The sequence below is a fragment of the Pipra filicauda genome, unplaced genomic scaffold (assembly GCF_003945595.2).
Source record: "Pipra filicauda isolate LSUMZ 115617 unplaced genomic scaffold, ASM394559v2 scaffold102_size2360937_pilon, whole genome shotgun sequence".
NCBI lineage: Eukaryota > Metazoa > Chordata > Aves > Passeriformes > Pipridae > Pipra > Pipra filicauda.
In genome coordinates this window covers 689,202-707,201 of record NW_024103463.1, presented here as the reverse complement: position 1 = coordinate 707,201, position 18,000 = coordinate 689,202, and the positions used below count along the sequence as shown (strand labels likewise).

The 18,000-nt window shown below is 62.4% G+C and overlaps 3 protein-coding genes across 4 annotated transcripts in view; 1 reads left to right on the top strand and 2 right to left on the bottom strand.

The window, feature by feature from the left end:
* Positions 1-617: 617 nt before the first annotated feature.
* Positions 618-7,842, bottom strand: MST1R (macrophage stimulating 1 receptor). Its single transcript, XM_027731923.2, has 20 exons — positions 6,622-7,842; positions 5,240-5,428; positions 5,035-5,160; positions 4,788-4,958; positions 4,425-4,594; positions 4,158-4,335; positions 3,912-4,057; positions 3,637-3,795; positions 3,347-3,440; positions 3,013-3,240; positions 2,785-2,931; positions 2,552-2,711; positions 2,376-2,468; positions 2,065-2,292; positions 1,904-1,984; positions 1,649-1,830; positions 1,466-1,575; positions 1,205-1,370; positions 995-1,131; positions 618-916 (listed from the first exon to the last, which is right to left on the bottom strand). The coding sequence occupies exons 1-20, from the start codon at positions 7,840-7,842 to the stop codon at positions 649-651; spliced, it is 4,254 nt and encodes a 1,417-aa protein (XP_027587724.2). The 3' UTR covers positions 618-648.
* A 1,868-nt stretch (positions 7,843-9,710) lies between these two features.
* Positions 9,711-14,698, bottom strand: MON1A (MON1 homolog A, secretory trafficking associated). 2 transcript variants are annotated; one of them, XM_027732392.2, is made up of 6 exons: positions 14,545-14,677; positions 13,367-13,508; positions 12,659-13,126; positions 11,710-12,475; positions 11,467-11,614; positions 9,711-11,030 (listed from the first exon to the last, which is right to left on the bottom strand). In XM_027732392.2, the coding sequence occupies exons 2-6, from the start codon at positions 13,491-13,493 to the stop codon at positions 10,890-10,892; spliced, it is 1,650 nt and encodes a 549-aa protein (XP_027588193.1). In that variant the 5' UTR covers positions 13,494-13,508; positions 14,545-14,677; the 3' UTR covers positions 9,711-10,889. The 2 variants fall into 2 exon arrangements, with proteins under 2 accessions (XP_027588193.1, XP_027588113.1); XM_027732312.2 differs by having other exon boundaries at positions 10,890-11,030; positions 14,549-14,698.
* Positions 14,699-14,905: 207 nt separating this feature from the next.
* Positions 14,906-18,000, top strand: part of RBM6 (RNA binding motif protein 6) — a 57,220-nt gene continuing 54,125 nt past the window's right edge. The window contains exon 1 of the mRNA XM_039378195.1: positions 14,906-14,936. The gene's annotated coding sequence lies outside the window, so the exon portion shown is untranslated. The remainder of the gene's footprint in view (positions 14,937-18,000) is intronic.

The window sequence follows — 18,000 nt, the reverse complement described above, 5'->3', positions numbered from 1 at the left end:
ACCGGGGGACAGTGTTGGGGTGGCCACGCCAGCACTGGTGTGCAGGTGCCCTCCCGTGGCTGGCACAGGAACGGTGGGTGGACCCTCACCTGCACGCCCTGTGAGGTGGGTGCCCCCAGAGGTTGGTGGCAAGACCATTCCCTCCCCGGGCAGGGGGAAAAGGGTGCTGCCCACCTGGGCATGGCCCCTTCAAAGACACAGCCTCAGCCAGGGAAAAAATATACTTATGTTTTAATGAGTGATTTGAGCAGCCAACAGGCTGAAAATGCCATGGGAGCCCTGGGAGGGCCAGGCCACCCCACAGCACCCGGTGGGGCTCCACTTGGGCCTCCACGGCCCCTGCTACTGTGGGGCTGAGCCCCAAATCCCACAGCACAGCCTCATCACTGTGGGGCTGAGTCCCCCCATACCCAGCCAGCTCAGGACTGAGGCCCCCAGCACCTCATGGCATGGGACCAAGTGTGGGGAGCACCCAGCAGGGTCTGGGTTTGAGCCATGGGAAAGCATCCCACAGCACCCATCTGCCTCCCAGCACCCATCCCATAGGGAAGGTGCCCCATAGCATCCGGCTGCATGCTGCATCCCTCCTCAGGGGAGTGTGTCCATGTGTATGGGGGTCCAGGAGTCCCTCCAGTGCAGGGCATCCCATCAGCACATGGACGCATCCTCCTCCTCTTCTTCCTCCTCTTCCTCCTCCTCCTCATTATCCCTGTCCTCATTTTCGCTATCAGGCAGCTGCCCCGGTGGGGCAGGAGGAAAGGGGGGGCCCCAATCCAGGCTGGTGTAGGTGACAGCCAGGTTGACGTAGTGCTCACCCTCCAGTGTGGCCAGGACACGCTCCAGCTCTCCCACCAGCCCCGTGAAGGACGGTCTCTCCTCGGGTGCTGGTGCCCAGCAGCTCAGCATCACTCGGTACCTGCCCCGACACCCCAGTCAGTGCTGGCAGCCCCCCGGGACAACCCTCACCATCCTGCCCACCCCCAGCCCCACTCACAGCGTGTCAGGGCAGTGGGAGGGCTGTGGCAGGCGTCTCCCCTGCAGCAGGTAGCGGGCCATGTCGTAGGGGTCCACCTCGGGGTACGGCGATGCCCCTCGTGTCAGCAGCTCCCACATGAGCACGCCAAAGGACCACTGCCGAGCAGAGAGCTGCTGTTGAGATGCAGGCGGGATGGGGATGGGGGACAGGGAAAGGCATTGTGCCTACCACATCTGATTTGGTGGTGAATTTTTGGGTCTGGAGGCTCTCCAGTGCCATCCACTTGACGGGCAGCTTGGCGTGCCGGTGCTGCCGGATGCTGTAGTATTCCTTGCCAAACACATCCCGTGCCAGCCCAAAGTCAGCCACCTTCACTGTCAGCGTCTCGTCCAGCCTGGGGGACACCGAGTTGAGGTGGGGACCCCTGGGCACACCCAGACCCACGGGGTGACCCCATAGTGGGGATCTGGCAGTTACAGTCACACTCACATGCAGTTCCTGGCTGCCAGGTCCCGATGCACAAACTTCTTCTGGGCCAGGTACTCCATGCCCAGGGCTACCTGCAGCCCGAAGCCTATGAGCTCCTTCATTGTGGTGCTCTGTGGGATGGGAGTGGTGAGCAGGGCAACCTTGGCTCCCCACCACCCTCTGCCCCCCGGGGTACCCCCCTACCCTCTCCTTGGCGCGGATGAACTGGCGCAGGTCCCCGTGGCGCATGTAGGGCAGGACGACGAGAGGCAGCCCATGGCGGGGGAGGCACACCCCCAGCAGTGAGAGCACCTGAGGGTGGTGGAAGCTCTTCATGAGGATGCCCTCGCGCAGGAACTCCTCTACCTCCTCCAGGTCCGTGATGCCTGCCGAGAGCTGAGCTGTGGAGCGCTCTGCTGCTGTGCCGCGGGACCGCGCATGGGAGCAGGCGCTACTCACGGTGCAGGGACTTGACAGCGCAGTGGAGGTCTCCCAGCAGTGGGTCTGAGTAGGTGCCATGGTAGACGCTGCCAAAGTGCCCTGCAGGGACAGGTGGCACAAAGCTGGCACCGCACAGAGCCAGTAGGTGATGCCACGGCCAAATCGGGCTGCAGAGTCACCTTTGCCGATGACCCGGTGGCGATGGGTGACAAGCCGCTCCTCAGGAATGAGAATGTCCTTCACCTCCTCCAACAGCTCCGGCCGCAGGTCCTCCAAGCAGCAGGATGTGGCTCTGAGCAGGGGCATGGGGGATCCACCACCTGCTGCACTGGCACCAGCACCAGCACTGGCACTGGTGATTCGTATACGGGTCCCCACGGGGCTGGGACTGCCTGCTGTGTTCAGCACTGCCAGGACAGGCAGAGGCAGGGTGAGGGCTGGCAGCACCCAGCACCCATCACCCCACCATCCACCTGCGACACCCACTTACCCAGCACCTCCCTGTAGTCGACGCCAGGGCGCTGGGTGGTGACAGGGGGGTCGCTGCGGCCAGGCTGCACCAGCAGCTCCAGGTTCTCCGTCCCTGTGGGCAGCAGTGGGGTGGGTGGGGGGCAGCGTGGTGGGGGGCTGGGAGGCATCAGTGTGCCCAGCGAGCACGGCACTCACCTCGCCTCTTCCTCCAGCACCAACGGAGCAGCATGGCAGCCAGGATGCAGCAGACCATGAAGGTGATGCCAATGCCCAGGGCCAGGCTGGCAGCCAGATCCAGCGAGGTGGGGGGGGACAGCACCCAGCCCAGCGCCTCGCAGGCACCATTCACACAGATCTGAAGGAGCAGGGACTCAGCAGGGATGGGATGGGGGGCGTGGGGGGTGGTTGCCCATCTAGGGGGTGCCTACCTCCACGGGGGCCCCAGCGGGGGGCAGGCGCAGCTCCCGGGGCAGGCGGCACGTCACCTCGTTGTTCAGGACGTTGGGGTGGCAGTCCCGGCCCCCCACTGTCATGGTGATGTTCATGCAGGTGGCCAAGGCATTCAGGCCCGCTTGCTGCTCAGACACAGAGCCCTAAGCCTGGGGGTCCTGGCAGTGGGACCCCCTGCCCTGGCTCACCCCACTGCCCCCACGTACGTGCACCTCGATCTCATCATCGCCAGGCTTGAGGCGGAGGCGCCCGCCCTCCTGCTTCAAGGGGAAGATCTTGGGCTGGGAGTAGTAGTGGAGGTGGAAGAGCCAGTGGCCGTCAGCGCCGTCCAGCAGCACGCTCAGGTTCCCCAGCACCACATCGACCTTGCTCTTGAAGGGGAAGGCTGGACTGCGGCACAGCAGCCGCTCTGGTGCCAGCGGGTCCTCACACTCCTGCAGGCAGGGGGATGCTGGGCACTGGCACAGAATGATGCCCACCAGGGGACTGGGGTGGGCAGGGCAGGGTTAGGGGGTGATGGCCTCCCACCCAGGTGCTTACTGTGGCTTTGGTAATCACACCTCTGGCTTCAAAGCGGATCTTGGCGCGATACACGGAGTCCAGGTGGGTGCCAATGATGGTGAGCATCGAGCCCCTACGACGGGCAGGTATCAGGGCCCCAGGGCGTATATCATCCCCAGGGTGCATGTGGTCCCTGGGGTGCACGTGGTCCCCAAGGTGTGTGTGGTGCCTGGGGTGCATGCGATCCCCAGCAGCTCATCCAGGCCAGCCAGCACGGTGGGAAGCCAGGAATGTCCCCCCACCCAAGGGAAGGGAGCCCTTGGACTTACTCATAGCTGCAGTTGGGGATGATAGCCAACACAGAGGGGTCAGGGCGGTACTGGAATGGCAGCGGGGCTGGGAACGCCTCCCCATCGATCCACAGGGCCACCCAGGCTGCACCCAGGCCACTGGCAGCAGGAGCCGTGCATTGAATTGTCCCGTTGTCACTGGGGATGCAGCAACCATGGTTGGAGGGGATAGCAGGACTGCAGGGGTTCCCTGTGCTGGTTCCCATGCCAGGGACCCCACTGTGCTTGCTGGTGGGGGCAGGGCAGGGGCATACCTGGGCTGCCCGGTCAGGGCACACTCAGAGCCATTGACCATCACCCTCCAGCTGCTCCCTGAGGAGAGGTGGGTGCCATGGAGTGAGAGGTGGGTGCCACCCCCCTGGGGGCCAAACGGGGGGTGCAGGGCTCTGATGCGTGGCTCCTGAGCAGAGATGGGGTCAGTGGAATGGGTGGCAGGGTGATCCAAACCCCTCAAACCCTGCCAGGGGGCAGCTGGGGTGACTGCCAGTGCAGGACCATACCGTGAAGATGAAGCCACCAAGGGCAGAGGAGCCTTGGACATGGAAGCCAGAGGGTTTGGCGGGCTCCTCCACAGTGAGCACCACGTTGGCCGGGCCCCTCGCTGCTGCCAGCCCCCCGGGCTCCAGCTCACACACCAGCATGTCCACAAACTCCCTGCGGCGGGAGGTGGGCAGGGGTCTGCAGGGCAGGGTTGGGGTTCAGGCCCAGGTCAGGGAGCAGCCCCAAAACCCTCTCTGCCACTGTTCCCTCCCAGCACCAGCACACACCTGTAGCTCTTGATCTCCTGTGGCAGCACGGTGCAGCCTCGCTGTCCCACTGTCACCCGGTAGGCAGCGGGGGGGCTGTGGTTGGGGTCAGGGTCCGAGTGGGAGCGGAAGGTCATGCCGCAGAGAGTGACCCGTGTCCGACCCCGCAGCGGGGCGCTCCGGGGGTGGAACTGTGGGAGAAGCACCCATGACACTGAGAGCCCTGACCAGTGATGGTTGCAGGTCCAGAAAGCCCCTTCCCTGAGGGACACAACACCCATCATGGGGAGGGGGTCCCACCACACACCACCCCATTTGCCACCTCCCTCCCCATCCGAGTGCATGGGAGCTGTGGGCAGCAGGGGGACGGCGGAGCAGACCTACGTCAGTGAGGACGGGTGGGCAGCTGTCCTGGACCCAGGGGCCGGCACACTCGTGGCGGCGCGTGCACCCATCCCCACACCAGCCACAGCCCATGAAGCGCTCGGCACGCAGGCAGCGCTGGCACGTGGAGAAGTGGCGGCAGCCGGGGCCGGTGACATTCAGGCGCCACACCTGGGGATGGAGAGTGGAAGTGAGGGGGGCATGTGGGGCTCAGTGCCCGCCCTACTCCCCCAGCCCCCCCACTCACCTTGTTGCCCGCAGCGAAGAACAGCGAGTGGCTCTGTGACCCCATGGCACCCTGCACCGGCCCTGGCTCCCCCAGGGAGAAGTTGGCCATGGTCAGGAGGTAGGAGCTGGAGCGCTGGAGCACTATCTGCAGTGGGGCAGAGTGTGGGGCTGAGTGCGCCCCACAGCTCACTGGGACCCCCACCCCACCCAGCTCCTCATCTCACCTGGAAGATGCGTCCCTCTGCTGTGCCCAGGTGGGCCACAGTGACATTCCCCAGGGTGGTGACAAAGATGGAGGTGAGGAGGACACTGGCCAGGTGCCCATTGAACAGGTCCACCTTGTGGGAGGCAGCGGGAACGAGGGTGGGCTGGTCCCAGCAGCTGGTGTTTATCACCGGTGCCGAGAGGTTCACCTACAGCCAAGCACAGGGTGGGTGCCTTGAAACCGGCCCTGGTGACCCGACTTCCCCACACTCTCATAGGTGGGTACCAGCTCCAGCTGTGAGACATTTTGGGGCAGCACCAAACTGCTCAAGTTCCCCTCCAAGCTGGGAAAACTTTGGGGAAAAAAACACATCCGCAGCCACTCCCGCAACCCTCGTGTGGCGTCAGATCCTGTCCTCCCCTCCCACTCCATCTGGATGTGGTTATCGGGTGCCGGCACCATGGGATGCACACCCCAACCCCAGCCCTCCCTGGCCCCTGGAGCTTGGGGGGTGTGTGGGGTTGAAGGAGGACACCAGGAGCCACGGTGTCCCCATTGGACACCCCTGATAAACGGGGTTGGGGTCCCCCCTGGGCTCGCCCTGCTGCAGAGTGAGTCAGCGGCAGTGAGCTGTCTGCTCCGTGTGGGAAAAGGAGGGGATTTGGCTGCACCTTGCCCTGTGCCTGGCTGAGAACACCAAAACTCGTGTCACGTGCTGGGACGAGGGGGCCCTGCTGGGGCGCCCACCCATTTGTGTCCTGGCCATGCCGGGGCTTGTACCTGGGACACGGTGTTCCTGCCCTGCGGCTGCAGCAGACGAGGAACCCCGGTGACTAATTGCACTTCCGCCTGTGGTTTATTTGCCCAGAGAAGGCGGTGGCTGAGCCCGGGGGACAAGGCAGGAGCAGCCAGCACCTCACAGCACCTCACGCATCCACTCTGGGGACCACCGAGGCCCCGCAGCTTCCCTATCCCTCCTCCACATAAACAAGCTGGAGAGGTTGGCTAGGATCCAGGGACAGTCACCACGGGGGCTGGAGTCGGTGCTTGTGGGGAGGCCACACCAGGAGAGGGACTGTTTAGCCCAGTGCAGGGCATGCAGCAGTGCGCCCATGTCCTGAGATGTGTTTGTGAGGTGGGGAGTTCAACCGGATCCCCACCAGCACCCTGTCTCCTCCTTGGCGCAGCTGGGCCTGCTGGAGCACAAAGGCCCCTGCAATAGGTGGTGGGTGGCTGCTGGGCTGACTCACACCTGGGTGATGCTGCTCTCCCCCTGCCCTACCCCACCCCACCATCCACCCCGCTCTACCAGCGCTTCCCAGCATGCTGTCCCCATCTCCCCATGTCCCAGACGACCCCCAGGCCCCTCAGGCCGGACGTGGCGCAGGGTAGAGCACTCACATTGTGTGGGCAGTACTCCACCGGCTGGAAGAAGCTGAGCCCCCGCAGCAGTGGCTGGTGCCCGATGCCACAGCACTTCTCCATGCCCTCCTCCATGGCCTGGTTGAGGAGGCGGATTGGGAAGGCACAGACAGCCGAGTTCTTCCGTGGCACCAGGCTCTCCGGCTGGCTCTCAGCGAAGGCACCGAAGAGCACCGTGTCGGTGTCGTTGATGCCGAGGTCACGGGCCAAGCGGGCACCAGGGCGGGCAGTGTGGGCTGCCTGCAGCACGTTGTAGGCAACATCCCGCTCCGCATCCTCCTCGCCGCTGCGCCGCCGGCGCCGGCGCTTGGACTCGAAGCGGCAGTCGAGGACGAGCTCGCGGTAGCGACGGAGGTTACGTTCGTGGGTGCTGAGCCGTGCCAGGCGTGTGTGGTACACGGTCGAGCCCGGCCGCTCCAGCTGCACCATCAGGAAGTAGACGTGGTCCCCGTCGGCAAAGGAGTGCACATAGTGGATGGTGTAGTTGTCGCGGTATCGCGGCAGCACCGTCAGCCACTGGAAATCACTCGAAAAGCCGTCCAAGGTGCCCTTCAGTCTGCGGACGGACACCGACTGTGGGCTGTACTGGGCTGCCACGCTGCTGTTGATGGTGGAGCCGAGGTAGAAGAAAGAGGCATAGGAGGTGGCCACCACGGTGGCACTGGTCCCCAGGGGGCTGGCCACGCAGTCAGGGCACAATGTGGGGCTGTTGCCCGTGGCCGAGTACAGGCAGTGTGTGGCTGTGATGGCCACCTTACCATCCCGCACCTCCAGCTGGTGCTGGTAGCACAGCCCATGCCGTGCTGTGCCACAGCTGTACAGCCACGGCTCCAGTGGGTCCAGCAGCAGCAGGACATTGTCTGTGTCCTCAGGGCCATCTGTGGTGGCTGGGCACAGGCGACAGATCTCACACTTGGTACTGCCCACTGGGCCGGTGACAAGGACGGAGAGGAGGTGCAGCTCGGCACTGGCCAGCAGGATGCGGTTACGGACGGCCACAAAGACGGCGACCGTACCATCAGAGTCAGCAAAGACAGCAACGTTCTGGATGGGGCTGCCGGCGTCGAGACCAGGCAGCGTGTAGGGGACAGAGAAGTTCCTGGTGGAGCTGAATGGGATGCGGGGGCACTGCCAGGCACCGGCGCCCAGTGGGACCAGGGCGAGCACCAGCCAGAAGCACACGAGGCACAACAGGCCCATGCTGTGCAGTGCCACTGCTGTGAGGTTATTGACGGTGCTCAGCACCCAGTGGGGTCGGAACACACAGAGGATGGGCCACCATCACATCTGCCAAAATAAAGGAGGAAGGTTTTTACCTGCTGTTTTTAAGCAAGGACCCTGGGCACTGACACAGCTGGGTGTGCTGGTGTCCCCAGGGGCCAGATGATGAGGGGTGCTGCCAGGAGAGGATTGGCCACACCAAACCACTTCCCAAATATCACGATCGGCAGGTGAAGCCAAGCTCCCTGTGGCATGGGGAGAAATCCTGCCTTCTGCCACCTCCAGACCCCGCCTGTCATCCTGGGGCACCTCTGCCCTGCAATAACCCCTCCCAGGGACTGGGATGGGTACCCTGCCAGGCCCACAGGACAGCGACGGGGACCGGGGATCCCCGCGGGACTGGGACAAGGCCCCCGCCAGCCTCCCGAGACAGGGACCCCGACGTACTCCCGGCCTCCACCCCCGGCCCCGCCGCGGCTCACCGGGTCCGGAGTCCTCGTTAGGTCCGTCTGCCGCCCCCACGTCCGTGCGGTGCGGTCCGATCCCGCGGTGCCAGGCGGCGTGGGGCTCACCTGGGCGCTGCCGTGCCGTGCCGTGCCAGGGCAGGGCGGGCGGAGCGGAGCGGGGCTGGGATGGAGCAGGCGAGGTGGGACGGGGCGGGGCGAGGCGGGACGGGACGGCACAGAGCGGAACGGGGCGGGCGGGTCCTGCCCCCGCCCCGCCGGGGGCTCCCCGAGGGCCGGCACAGCCACACGCAGCCCGGGGGTACGGGGGTGCTCGGGAACACGCAGCTCGGGGTGCCCGCTGAGCACCTCGGGGGGACAGACATGGGTGGGCACGGTGCCCGAGAGCGACACGGATGGGAGCAGAGGCCCTTGACCGGGACAGGGGGCAGGGCTGGCCTGGGGTGCCCACCGCAGGTCGGGGTGGCCGTCGGATGGCTGGGAGGCGGCTGCCGGCATCCCGGGGCACGGCTGGGGTCCTGCATGTTGGTACCCTCGGCCACAGATTCCAGTTCCCTTGCCATAGGGGCGGTCTACACTCTGAGACATGGAATCGAACTTGTCGCTTCCCCAAAGCTCCCACTCTAGCACCGCGTTTGCTGCTCACTTCCAGGCGAACGGGGCAGCCTTTGCGGGGTGTGGCGGGCTCAGAACCAGGGTTCCAAGCCGGGGAACAGGAGCAGGGCTGAGGCAGCCAAAGTTTTGCGAGGGCAGCCGTGGGGGTTAATTCTGTTGTGCCCACTCTGTTTCTCATGTCCCTTTCCTCCCCGCGGTGGCAGGAAGTGCCAGCACTACACTTCCAGGGATGCAGGAAGATGCTTTATATCCCGGTCCATACGTGGATTTGCCCTCCAAGTGCCCTGCTGCCCTCGGACCCTGGGGCTGCGGGTCCCTTTGCACATGGACTTCTTCAGCTGAGCAGGGCGCTGCCTCACGCAGCCGGGGACTTTGGTCCTGAACACTCCGAAAATGGGCCCTCCTGTCCCTGCCACCTGGCCGGCCCCGGCCCTCCCAGGCTCCCGCCCCGCGTTGTGCAAGGCCCGGCAGTTCCGTTGGCCCCGGGCCTTACTCAACAGCTCCTTCCTCCGGCTGCGCCTCTCGGCTCGGTTTCGACATGAGCTGGCCCCGGCCAGCTCAGCCCGGGGATTTCGCCGCTCCCAAGTCTCCAGCCAGCGCCGCCTCCTGCCAGCACAGCCCCGGCGGCCTCACGCCGCTCCCGGCCAGCTTTCCTGGCTCCCAGCGGGTCCCCAGGGCTGGACTAAACCGTATCCAATCTTGGACCAAACTTCCCCCTCAGCTTGGTCATCCCCCCACTCCAGCAGACAAAAACGAATGCGACAAGTCTTGACTTAGGGTCCATATAATGTTTATGAGCAAAGACAAGCGATTACACTCTGGCAGGAGGATAAACACAGGAGCAGATCCCTGTGCTAGCCCTGCCGGGTCCTTCTCAGCTCCTTTGCTGTCAGAGTGCCATCCTCAAACACCTGCCCCAGCCACCTGCCCACTACCCAGACAGCCCCAAAACATGGAGTTCACAGATGCTCAGCCCCACACCAGTGCCTGGGGATGTCTGGGGAGTAGGTGGCCCCTGTGCAGCAAGCTCAGCATAACTGGCTCAAGGGGCTGGGTTAGGGGGCAGGTGCTCCTGTGCTAAGGGGAAGACCCTCCTTGGGCTGGGGGGCACCAGGGCCCTGTGCCGGCAGGGTCTCCCAGGGGCTGTGCTTGAGCTGCCCATTTAGGGTTCACTACCCAGAGCCAGCACCAAGAGTCCACAAACACCCTGATGGACACCTTGGCACCCCAGATCTCTCTGGAGCTCCTCTGTGTCCTCATGGGGAGGTGGGCAGGACCCTGCTGTCCCAGCTGAGGCAGGCTGACCCACCCTGCCTGCCAGCATCCCCAGGGACATCCTTTTCACAGCCACAGTGGGAAGGGTCAGGGCTCATACAGATGCCAAAGGGGCAAACCTGCAGTGGGACTGCCAGGGACTCCCTGGCACTTGGGAGGTCCAGCTCCCCCAGGGCAGGAAGAGCAGTGTGTGCCCCAGACCAGCCCTGTCCCCTGCCTGGGTAGTGTCACCCGCCATCTGCGGGCACAGCAGCACTGGGGTTCCCACCTCTCCCCTGGGGACCCTCACCCTTGGCACAGCCACAGGATGCCAGAGGAGATGTCAGGCACAGGCAGCAGGACCTGGGGGCTCTGCTCCTCTGCTCCCCTCCAGCAACCCAGGGTACCAGCAGCCCCACTCCAGGGACAGAGCCGGGGGACCACAGAGGAAGGGCAGCCCCCCAGCTGGGGCACTGCCTGCAGCTGAGAAAGTCCTGCTCACTCCCTTTCCCTTCCCCCATGCACCCCATCTCTAACATTCGGGTTGGACAGTCCCACAGGGGGGTTTCTCTGTGCTCTGGGATCCCACCATGCCCTCTCCCCCAGACACATGGCCTGGGAATCCCTGGGAATGGGCTCCCCAGCACAGCGGGGGCTCTCTCCCAGCTGGCAGCACGCCCAGGGTGATGCCCATCAGTATGTCTGGGGTGTGAGGATGAAGAGTCGGTCTTCCTCCTTGCGGATCCACTTCATGAGCTTGTTGACAGCACTGATGGCACCGGCCTTGGTCCCCAGGGGACTGTAGCATACATAGAGCTCAAAGGCGTTGGTTACCTGGGAGAAGGAATGGGATACATGCTGGGAACAGGACTGTGCACCACTTGGAGCTGGCATTGCATCTTCCCACCATGGGCTACTGGGAATAGGCACAGGAGCTCCAGTGCAGGGACATGAGGTGGTACTCTAAATGGGTGGCATCTGGTTTGCTCAGAAGTGGGAGGACCAAACCCCGGAGTTTGCACCCAGAGTGGGTTTTCTCCACAGCACTGAGTTCATGACAGCACATAGCACAGCCCTTGGTGCTGAAATTCACCAGCTCCTGCTGCTACCCCTGCCCGTCCCTCCCTCACACTGGGGCAAGCTCACCCCCAAACAGGCTGGAGGCCTCCCTGGGGACCATGGAGCTGGTGCTGTGTCCTGCCACCACCCCCTTTTCCCGCCACACAAGACCAGGAAAGACAGGCTCACCAAAACCCACTGACAGCCTTACCCACGCCAGGAGGTTCTCTCGGGGGCCCGTGAAGTAGATGTTCTTCAGGGGCCGTGAAGAGTTGTGGGCCCGGCTGTGCAGGTACTGGTAGAGCCCCAAGAGCCTCTCCTTCTCCTCCTCCTGCACGTAGGGAGCCTCAATCTCGGGGCTGCAGGAACACAGCACCCCGTTAGCCCCCCAGAGAAGAGGCTTGGCCCATTCCATATGCCACAGCCTTGGCCTGATGGTTCCCCAGGGCCTCACCTGGTGAAGAGCCCAGAGCTCTTGGACTTGTAGATGAAGTGCCGGAGGTCGGGGATGCCCACCTGGGCGACGCTGTAGAAGGGGGTGCGCAGGGCCTCCTGCAGGGCGTGGTGCACCCCCCGCCGCCGCAGCCGCTCCTGGAAGCGCCGCTTGCAGTCGGACACGGTGAAGAAGTCCTCGCGGTCTGTGGAGACCAGCAGCAGGCACAGGTCCATCTCCTGCTCCAGGTAGGAGATGTGGGCATGGAAGAAGCCACTGGAGTTGAACTTGGGGAGGCAAATAGGAGTCCAGGCTTCACCCTCCCGAAAGGAGGAAGAAGAGCTGATGAGGTTGAAGAGCAGGTGGAGGTCAATGGGGTGGAGGAACTGATCCTTCTTCCTCACGAGAGACACCAGCTGGTTCCCAGAGAGGAGAATGGAGAACACCAGGCTCTTGGCCTTGGCCTGCTGCAGGCTGCTGCTGACGGCGTCCCGGACGCTGGCAGCCAGGGGCAGGCAGCGCACGGCGCCCATCAGGAAGCTGGGGTCGTGGGCCATGAGGTCCAGCAGGTTGTCGGTGATGCGCTCGGAGCCGGCCAGGAGCCGGCGCAGGTCATAGTTCTGCTTCTGCTGGAAGATGTGGTTCAGCTGGGTCCAGGTGAGCAGGCTCAGAATCTGATAGTAGATGTAGAGCAGCTCGTGGGCGATCTCCTGTTCCGACTGCCGGGTGCGTGCCACTGCCACCAGCACCAGCGGGCTCCTCCGCACGAACACCACCTTGTAGCCATCTGCTTGGGAGTGAGTCCCCGGGGGGGGGCAGGGACAGACCTGTAAGCCTGGCTTCCCAGGGCTACAGCTCTCCCCCCAGCACCAGTGTGCCCCTGGGGACAGCTAACGTGGCCCAGGGCAGCAGGTGCACAGATACGCAGGTCGTGAAACCCCCATCTCATTCCCCCCCCCAAGGGCTGTACCTGCATGGATGGACCGGATGGCATTTTTCTCGGCCTCCAGGAAGGACACCAGGGCCATCATGACGCCCATGGTGCTGGACAGGGCCTCCTCAGAGCCGTAGCGGGAATACACGGGCTTGCCTGCCTCGCTCAGCACGAAGACGTGCTTGCGGTGCATGCGCCAGGCGTCCATGGTCACGTCCTCCTCCTCCTTCCCCGACAGCACCGAGTCACGGCGGGGGGTCTGCGGGGACTGCTCCAGCTTCCCCTCCTTGCCCGGCCTCATCTCCTCCTCCAGGTCGAGGGCCATGCCTGTGAGCTGCGTGCTCAGCTCGCTGAAGTCCTTGCTGATCTGCTCCATGCTGCTCTGCTCCCCCGGCTCCCCTCGCCGCTCCTCCGGGCTCCGCGCCACAGCTGCCCCGTCCTCGGGGCTCGTCAGGTCCTCGTAGGAGCGGGTGTGCACAAACATGGCTCCCTCCTGGCCCGCCCCTGGAATAACGGGCCATGCAGCATCTGTCCATGTGTCCCCCACGCTGGGCAGAGGATGCAAAAACGACAAGGACCTGCCTCCTCTCCCCATCCTGCAGCACCCTGGGGTGCGGGTCCTGCTCGTGCGGAGTTGCCAGTGGGCCTGTTTCCTCCTGCCTGAGGGGCTGCAGAGGGCCCAGCCCGCATGAGGACCTGCTTTCCCCCCCCTTCTCTTCCCCCGGGTTGAGCTGTGCCCCATACCTGGCTCCGTGCCCTGTGCCAGCCCCGGCGTGGGGCTCTCGGACCGCTCCATGTGCTGCCCATCTCCTGGCGCCAGGGACCCATTGGGCACTTCCCAGCTCTTCTTCTTGTGGACATCTGCAGCCATTCCTCGGGGCAGGACCTGTACGTGACCCACAGTGTCACCTCTGTGTCCTCTCACCCTCACAGCGGGTCCTGAAATACTCTGCTGTCCAGAAGGACCATGGCAGCACCCATGGCCTGATCCTGCTGGCTCAGCAGGCAGCACCGAGCCCTGGTGAGACGTCAGGAAAGCTGCTCTAATCCAGCAGGATTTCCTCTCTCACGCAGCCCCAGCTCTTTCCAGTCCCTTGGCCCCGGCACCTTTCATCCAGGCTTGGCCCCAATTTCCCCCGTGAAAGCCGCTCAGCCTCCCCGTGCCGGTCCCAGCAGTGAGGGGGAAGGGACACAGCCCTGGATGGGGCAAGTCCCGCACACCCTCGATCCCAGAGGCCTCATGTTTGCACAGGGCGGGTTTTATGACCCTTCTTGGCCTGGATTAGGTGGCTGCGATGGGACCAGGCTGGTGACACTCCTGCTGAGCCGGCACCGATGGCGTCACCGGGAGCCGAGTGTCCTCTACAGCCCCAGCTCTCCCGGGCAGAGCCGGCTGTGCCTCCAGCCCAGCTCCTTCCTTCCTTCCCCGGGGGAAAACCGGCCCAAAAGCGAGCACAATTGAAAGCAACAGGAGGCAGGCAGGCTGGCTGGGAGCCTGTGCCTCCGAAACTGGCTGGGGGGGAAGTTCATGGAGTGCCGGCTCTGCCCTGTGCTCCAGGACACCTCCTGCTCCCAAACCCAGCATCAGGTAACGCTGCACCCGAGGGAGCTCGAGCTCCCCCAAAATTCTGTGATAGCCCTAGAGCAGATTATGGCCCCGTCCTCAACTAGGGGAGCCGGACCCTCTCTCCAGAACCCTGTGACAGCCCTGGAGGATTCTGGGGAGCACATCAGGGCCCCGTCCTCACCTCTCCCCAACACCCTGCTGACCGTTCCGAGGGCGAGGCTCACCCCAGGACCCTCCCTCGGCCCAGCACGGACCCACCGTGACCCTTCACCCCCCAGCGCTGAGGTGTCACCGCTCCCACAGCCCCGACACGACCCAGGCCCGGGACCCCTCGCAAAGGACAACGCGCGGGGACCCACCTCCGCGGCTCCTCCCAGGGCCGCCCCGCAGCCCCCCGGGCACGGCCTAAGCGGGCCGGAGGAGGGCTCGGAGCCGGCGGCGGGCGGTCGCCTCCCGCCCTACCCCCTGTCCCGGCCCCGACCGCGGCGACACCCCGACCATCGCGGCGACCCGCCGCGCGGCATCATGGGACTTGTAGGCGGTGCGCGCCGAGCGGGATCGTGGGAGTTGTAGTCCACGCGCCCCGCAGCCACGACCGAGAGTGGGAGGCCGGGACGGGGCGGCAGGGACTACAATTCCCAACATCCCACTCTAACCCCGCGCTCCGGGAGGGGGTCCGGAAGTTCCGGGCTCTCGCCGTGGCGGCGTCGGGGCCTGTGCGCGGCGGGAGCGGCGGAGCGGGAGCAGGTGAGAGGGGGCTCCCGGGGGATAAAGGGGGCGCCCGGAGTAAAGGGGGGGCTCACTTAGCGTGGTGAGAGGGGCGAGGGGGTCCCGAGAGGCTCCTGGGGTGCGCTTGTCCCGGATAGAGGGGGTGAGGCTCTGGAGTCCGTGAGCATGGCGGGGGGGCTGTTTTGGGGTCACCCGCGGTGCGGGGATGGGCTAGGGCTGGGGGCGGCCCCGCTGCGGGGTCTGGGGCATCAGCTCCTGGCGCTGTGGGCGCGCAGCTCGGTGTCCTCATCGGGACCCCACGCCCCTGTGGGATGTGGGTTGTGGGGTTGGGAAGCTCGGCCCCTGGATCTCACATGGGACATCCCACGTGGAAATGTTGGGACCTGCCGCCTATGTCATTGTCAGCTGTCGTGGTGTTTCTGGGTATCTCGTTGTTGTTCTGAGGCCCTGATCAGAATTAAGGCTTTTTTTTTTTTTTTTTTTTTTGCATCGAGGCATTTGTATTTCCATCTCTGAACGCTCATGGTTGTAAAAAGGATGGACAGAAGTGGGCTGGATTCATGCCGGGATGCGGAAGGAGCTGATGGGGGCTGTGTGTTAGCTGATATAATCCCCAGGGATGGGCTAAGTGGGATTTTGGGCTGTAAGTAAAGTGGTGTCTGGGAGTGATGGCAGTGACCTCTCATGCTCTGACTTTTAAAACACTTGGCACCACACGAGTCTAGTGTTGCTGCTGGTGTGTGGTGTTACTTCTGGAAGCGCTGGTGGAGGTGGAATCCGCTGTCCTATCCCAGCAGGGATAGTGTGAGACTCTCTCCCAGCACTCCCTAGCTGGAAATGTGCTCACTAAGTCCTTTGGGACATGCAAGGTCAGGATAGTAATGGGGACATGTGTATGTTAGAATTTCACCTAATTGTCTCTAATACATATTTCTAGAAGCATCATACAGCTCAAAAGCGTACACTTCCCCTTTTTTCATTAAAATCCTCCAGCCTGACACCCATGAGAGCCAGAATGATTCCCTCTCCCTTCACTTTCAGATTTCAGTGATGTGCTTTTAATACTTCCTCTGAATTAGGGACCTCCAACTTTAACATTAGATATAATTGGCTGTCTTAGTTTCTTGCAGTTCCCTCCCAAGGGAAATGTTTTCGTTTGTACCTTCTGCAGTACTTGAATTTCACAGAGGCCTTTTCCTTTCTTCAGCCTCACGAAAACTTTACTGGGTGCAGAAGGTTGTTCCACAGCAAATTGCTTCCTCTGTTCTCCTGTGTAGTTCTGTGTTGGATTTCCTCTTGGCAAAATCTGTTTGGAGAGAAGCTGTGAATATCAGAGTGTTTTTCTGAAATTAGCACCTTTTTGAAACCTCACTTTGCCCAATCCATCACCAGTTACCACCCTCATCCCCCCAGATATGGAAAATAAGGTGTGAAGTTGGATATAAGTTGGTGAGGAGATGCTTAAGGGCTGTGCTGGCATTTCACGCTCTGCCCCGTGCCAGAAGTTTGTAATTAGTCCTGAGGAAGACAAGTTGCTTAGTCTGGCTCAACTGCCAGACAATTCCTATGTACAATGCCATTATTTTCCCATGGCAGTATGTAAATTGGAATAAGAGATCCAAGAGTTTGCTGTAAGGCTTGGCACAGGTAGTTTGGGAAGCGGAATGAGGAATGTTCCCAGAGCTGTCTGGGGGTGTGCTGGGGAGGGCAGGGGCATGGTCCTGGGGAAGTCCTTGGGTGTAATTGCCAGGGAGCATCCGGAGCTCCACTTGACTCTCCTGGGGGAGTTGCAGAACCACCAGTTGTTGGAGGAACTAAAACCACAAAAAAACTTCCCCTCCTTTAGTTGTGCCTTCTGTATCTTCAGTGCAGCCAAGGCTTTGCCAGCGGGGAGTAGAGCCAGCTGGGATAGGAGGAGGGAAAGATGATGAACATCTGCCCTCCTGAACAGTTCCGTGTAATTGTAACAGCTCATTATTGTCCTAAAGAGCTGTCAGTCTGGGCTCTTCCCGTGACTGGATCAGGCTGTGTCACTGTGTGAAACTCCCTTGCCATCCCTCAGACAATTGGTTGTGACCAAAGTATGACAGAACTAATGGATGCACAGTTCCCTGTGCACAGGGGTGGATTTTTTCTATGCTTTGCTCTTGTCCTGGCCCCAGCCCCGGGCTCTGTTGGGATGTCCTTGGAAACAGCCTCACTCACACCGACCTGTCTCCCAGCATCTCCCTGCGAGCTGGGAGGTGGGAGCTGAGCTGGCACTTACCTGCCTGTGGCAGAAGGGTGAATCCTCACGGTGTCTCATCACAGTGTGCTTTTTCTGGAGCAGTTGTAGCAGGGCCCACCTTCAGGAGATCTTGGCATTGGTGGAAGCCAGGCTAAGGCCCTTCTGTCCCTGTCCTGCAGTTTGCTGTCACCTTGGTTTGTGGGGCTGTATAGTAAAGCATATCACTGAAGTGACCCGGGTTAAATATAACTCTCTTCCAAGGGTCATCCGTGGTGCAGACCCAGAAAAGCACAAGCTGGCAAGAACTTACACCCTGTGCATTGCCAAAGGCAGAGTGGGGGGAGCAGATCAGGCTGAGCGGGGAGCCAGTCAGAGCCAGTGTGGCTGCCTGTGTTATTGAACCATGACCTCACACCCACGGAGGTTGCTGAATGGCTCAGTGGATCTGTGCCAGGCCTGATATCTGTCCAGTGGTATTTTTTTTTCCTCCCGTCTGATAATTTCAATATTATGTCTAAACAGTTCCCAGCTGGCAAGGGGTTTTATTTTTGTTTTTTTAAGCATCAGTGAGGTTGTTGACTTAATGAGAACTGGAGTGGGGGAGGAAACCCAGAAGGGAAGAACAAGAAACGCCAGGTCTGCGGGCTACAAAAGTTCACAGATGAAAGGACTGCCTGGTGGCAGCCAGCTGTAGTGGTGACTGCCATAACCATCTCCCTTCACCTGTCCTTGCCGTGAAGGGTGTGATCTTGGTTCTTTTACATTCACCTCCAAGTAAGAAAATAGGATAGAACTTATGGAAGAAATCCTTGGGACCAAGGAGGTTGCTATTGCATGGAGAGCCATGTAAAACAT

Coding starts and splice junctions, on each gene's coding strand:
- MON1A (XM_027732312.2), bottom strand. CDS start 13,493: ATGGCTGCAGATGTCCACAAGAAGAAGAGCTGGGAAGTGCCCAATGGG. Junction 13,127..13,366: donor GGCACAGGGCACGGAGCCAG/GTATGGGGCACA, acceptor CCGTTATTCCAG/GGGCGGGCCAGGAGGGAGCC. Junction 12,476..12,658: donor CATCCGGTCCATCCATGCAG/GTACAGCCCTTG, acceptor ACTCCCAAGCAG/ATGGCTACAAGGTGGTGTTC.
- MST1R (XM_027731923.2), bottom strand. CDS start 7,842: ATGGGCCTGTTGTGCCTCGTGTGCTTCTGGCTGGTGCTCGCCCTGGTC. Junction 4,959..5,034: donor TCTTCGCTGCGGGCAACAAG/GTGAGTGGGGGG, acceptor CTCCATCCCCAG/GTGTGGCGCCTGAATGTCAC. Junction 4,595..4,787: donor GCCCACCCGTCCTCACTGAC/GTAGGTCTGCTC, acceptor CTTCTCCCACAG/TTCCACCCCCGGAGCGCCCC.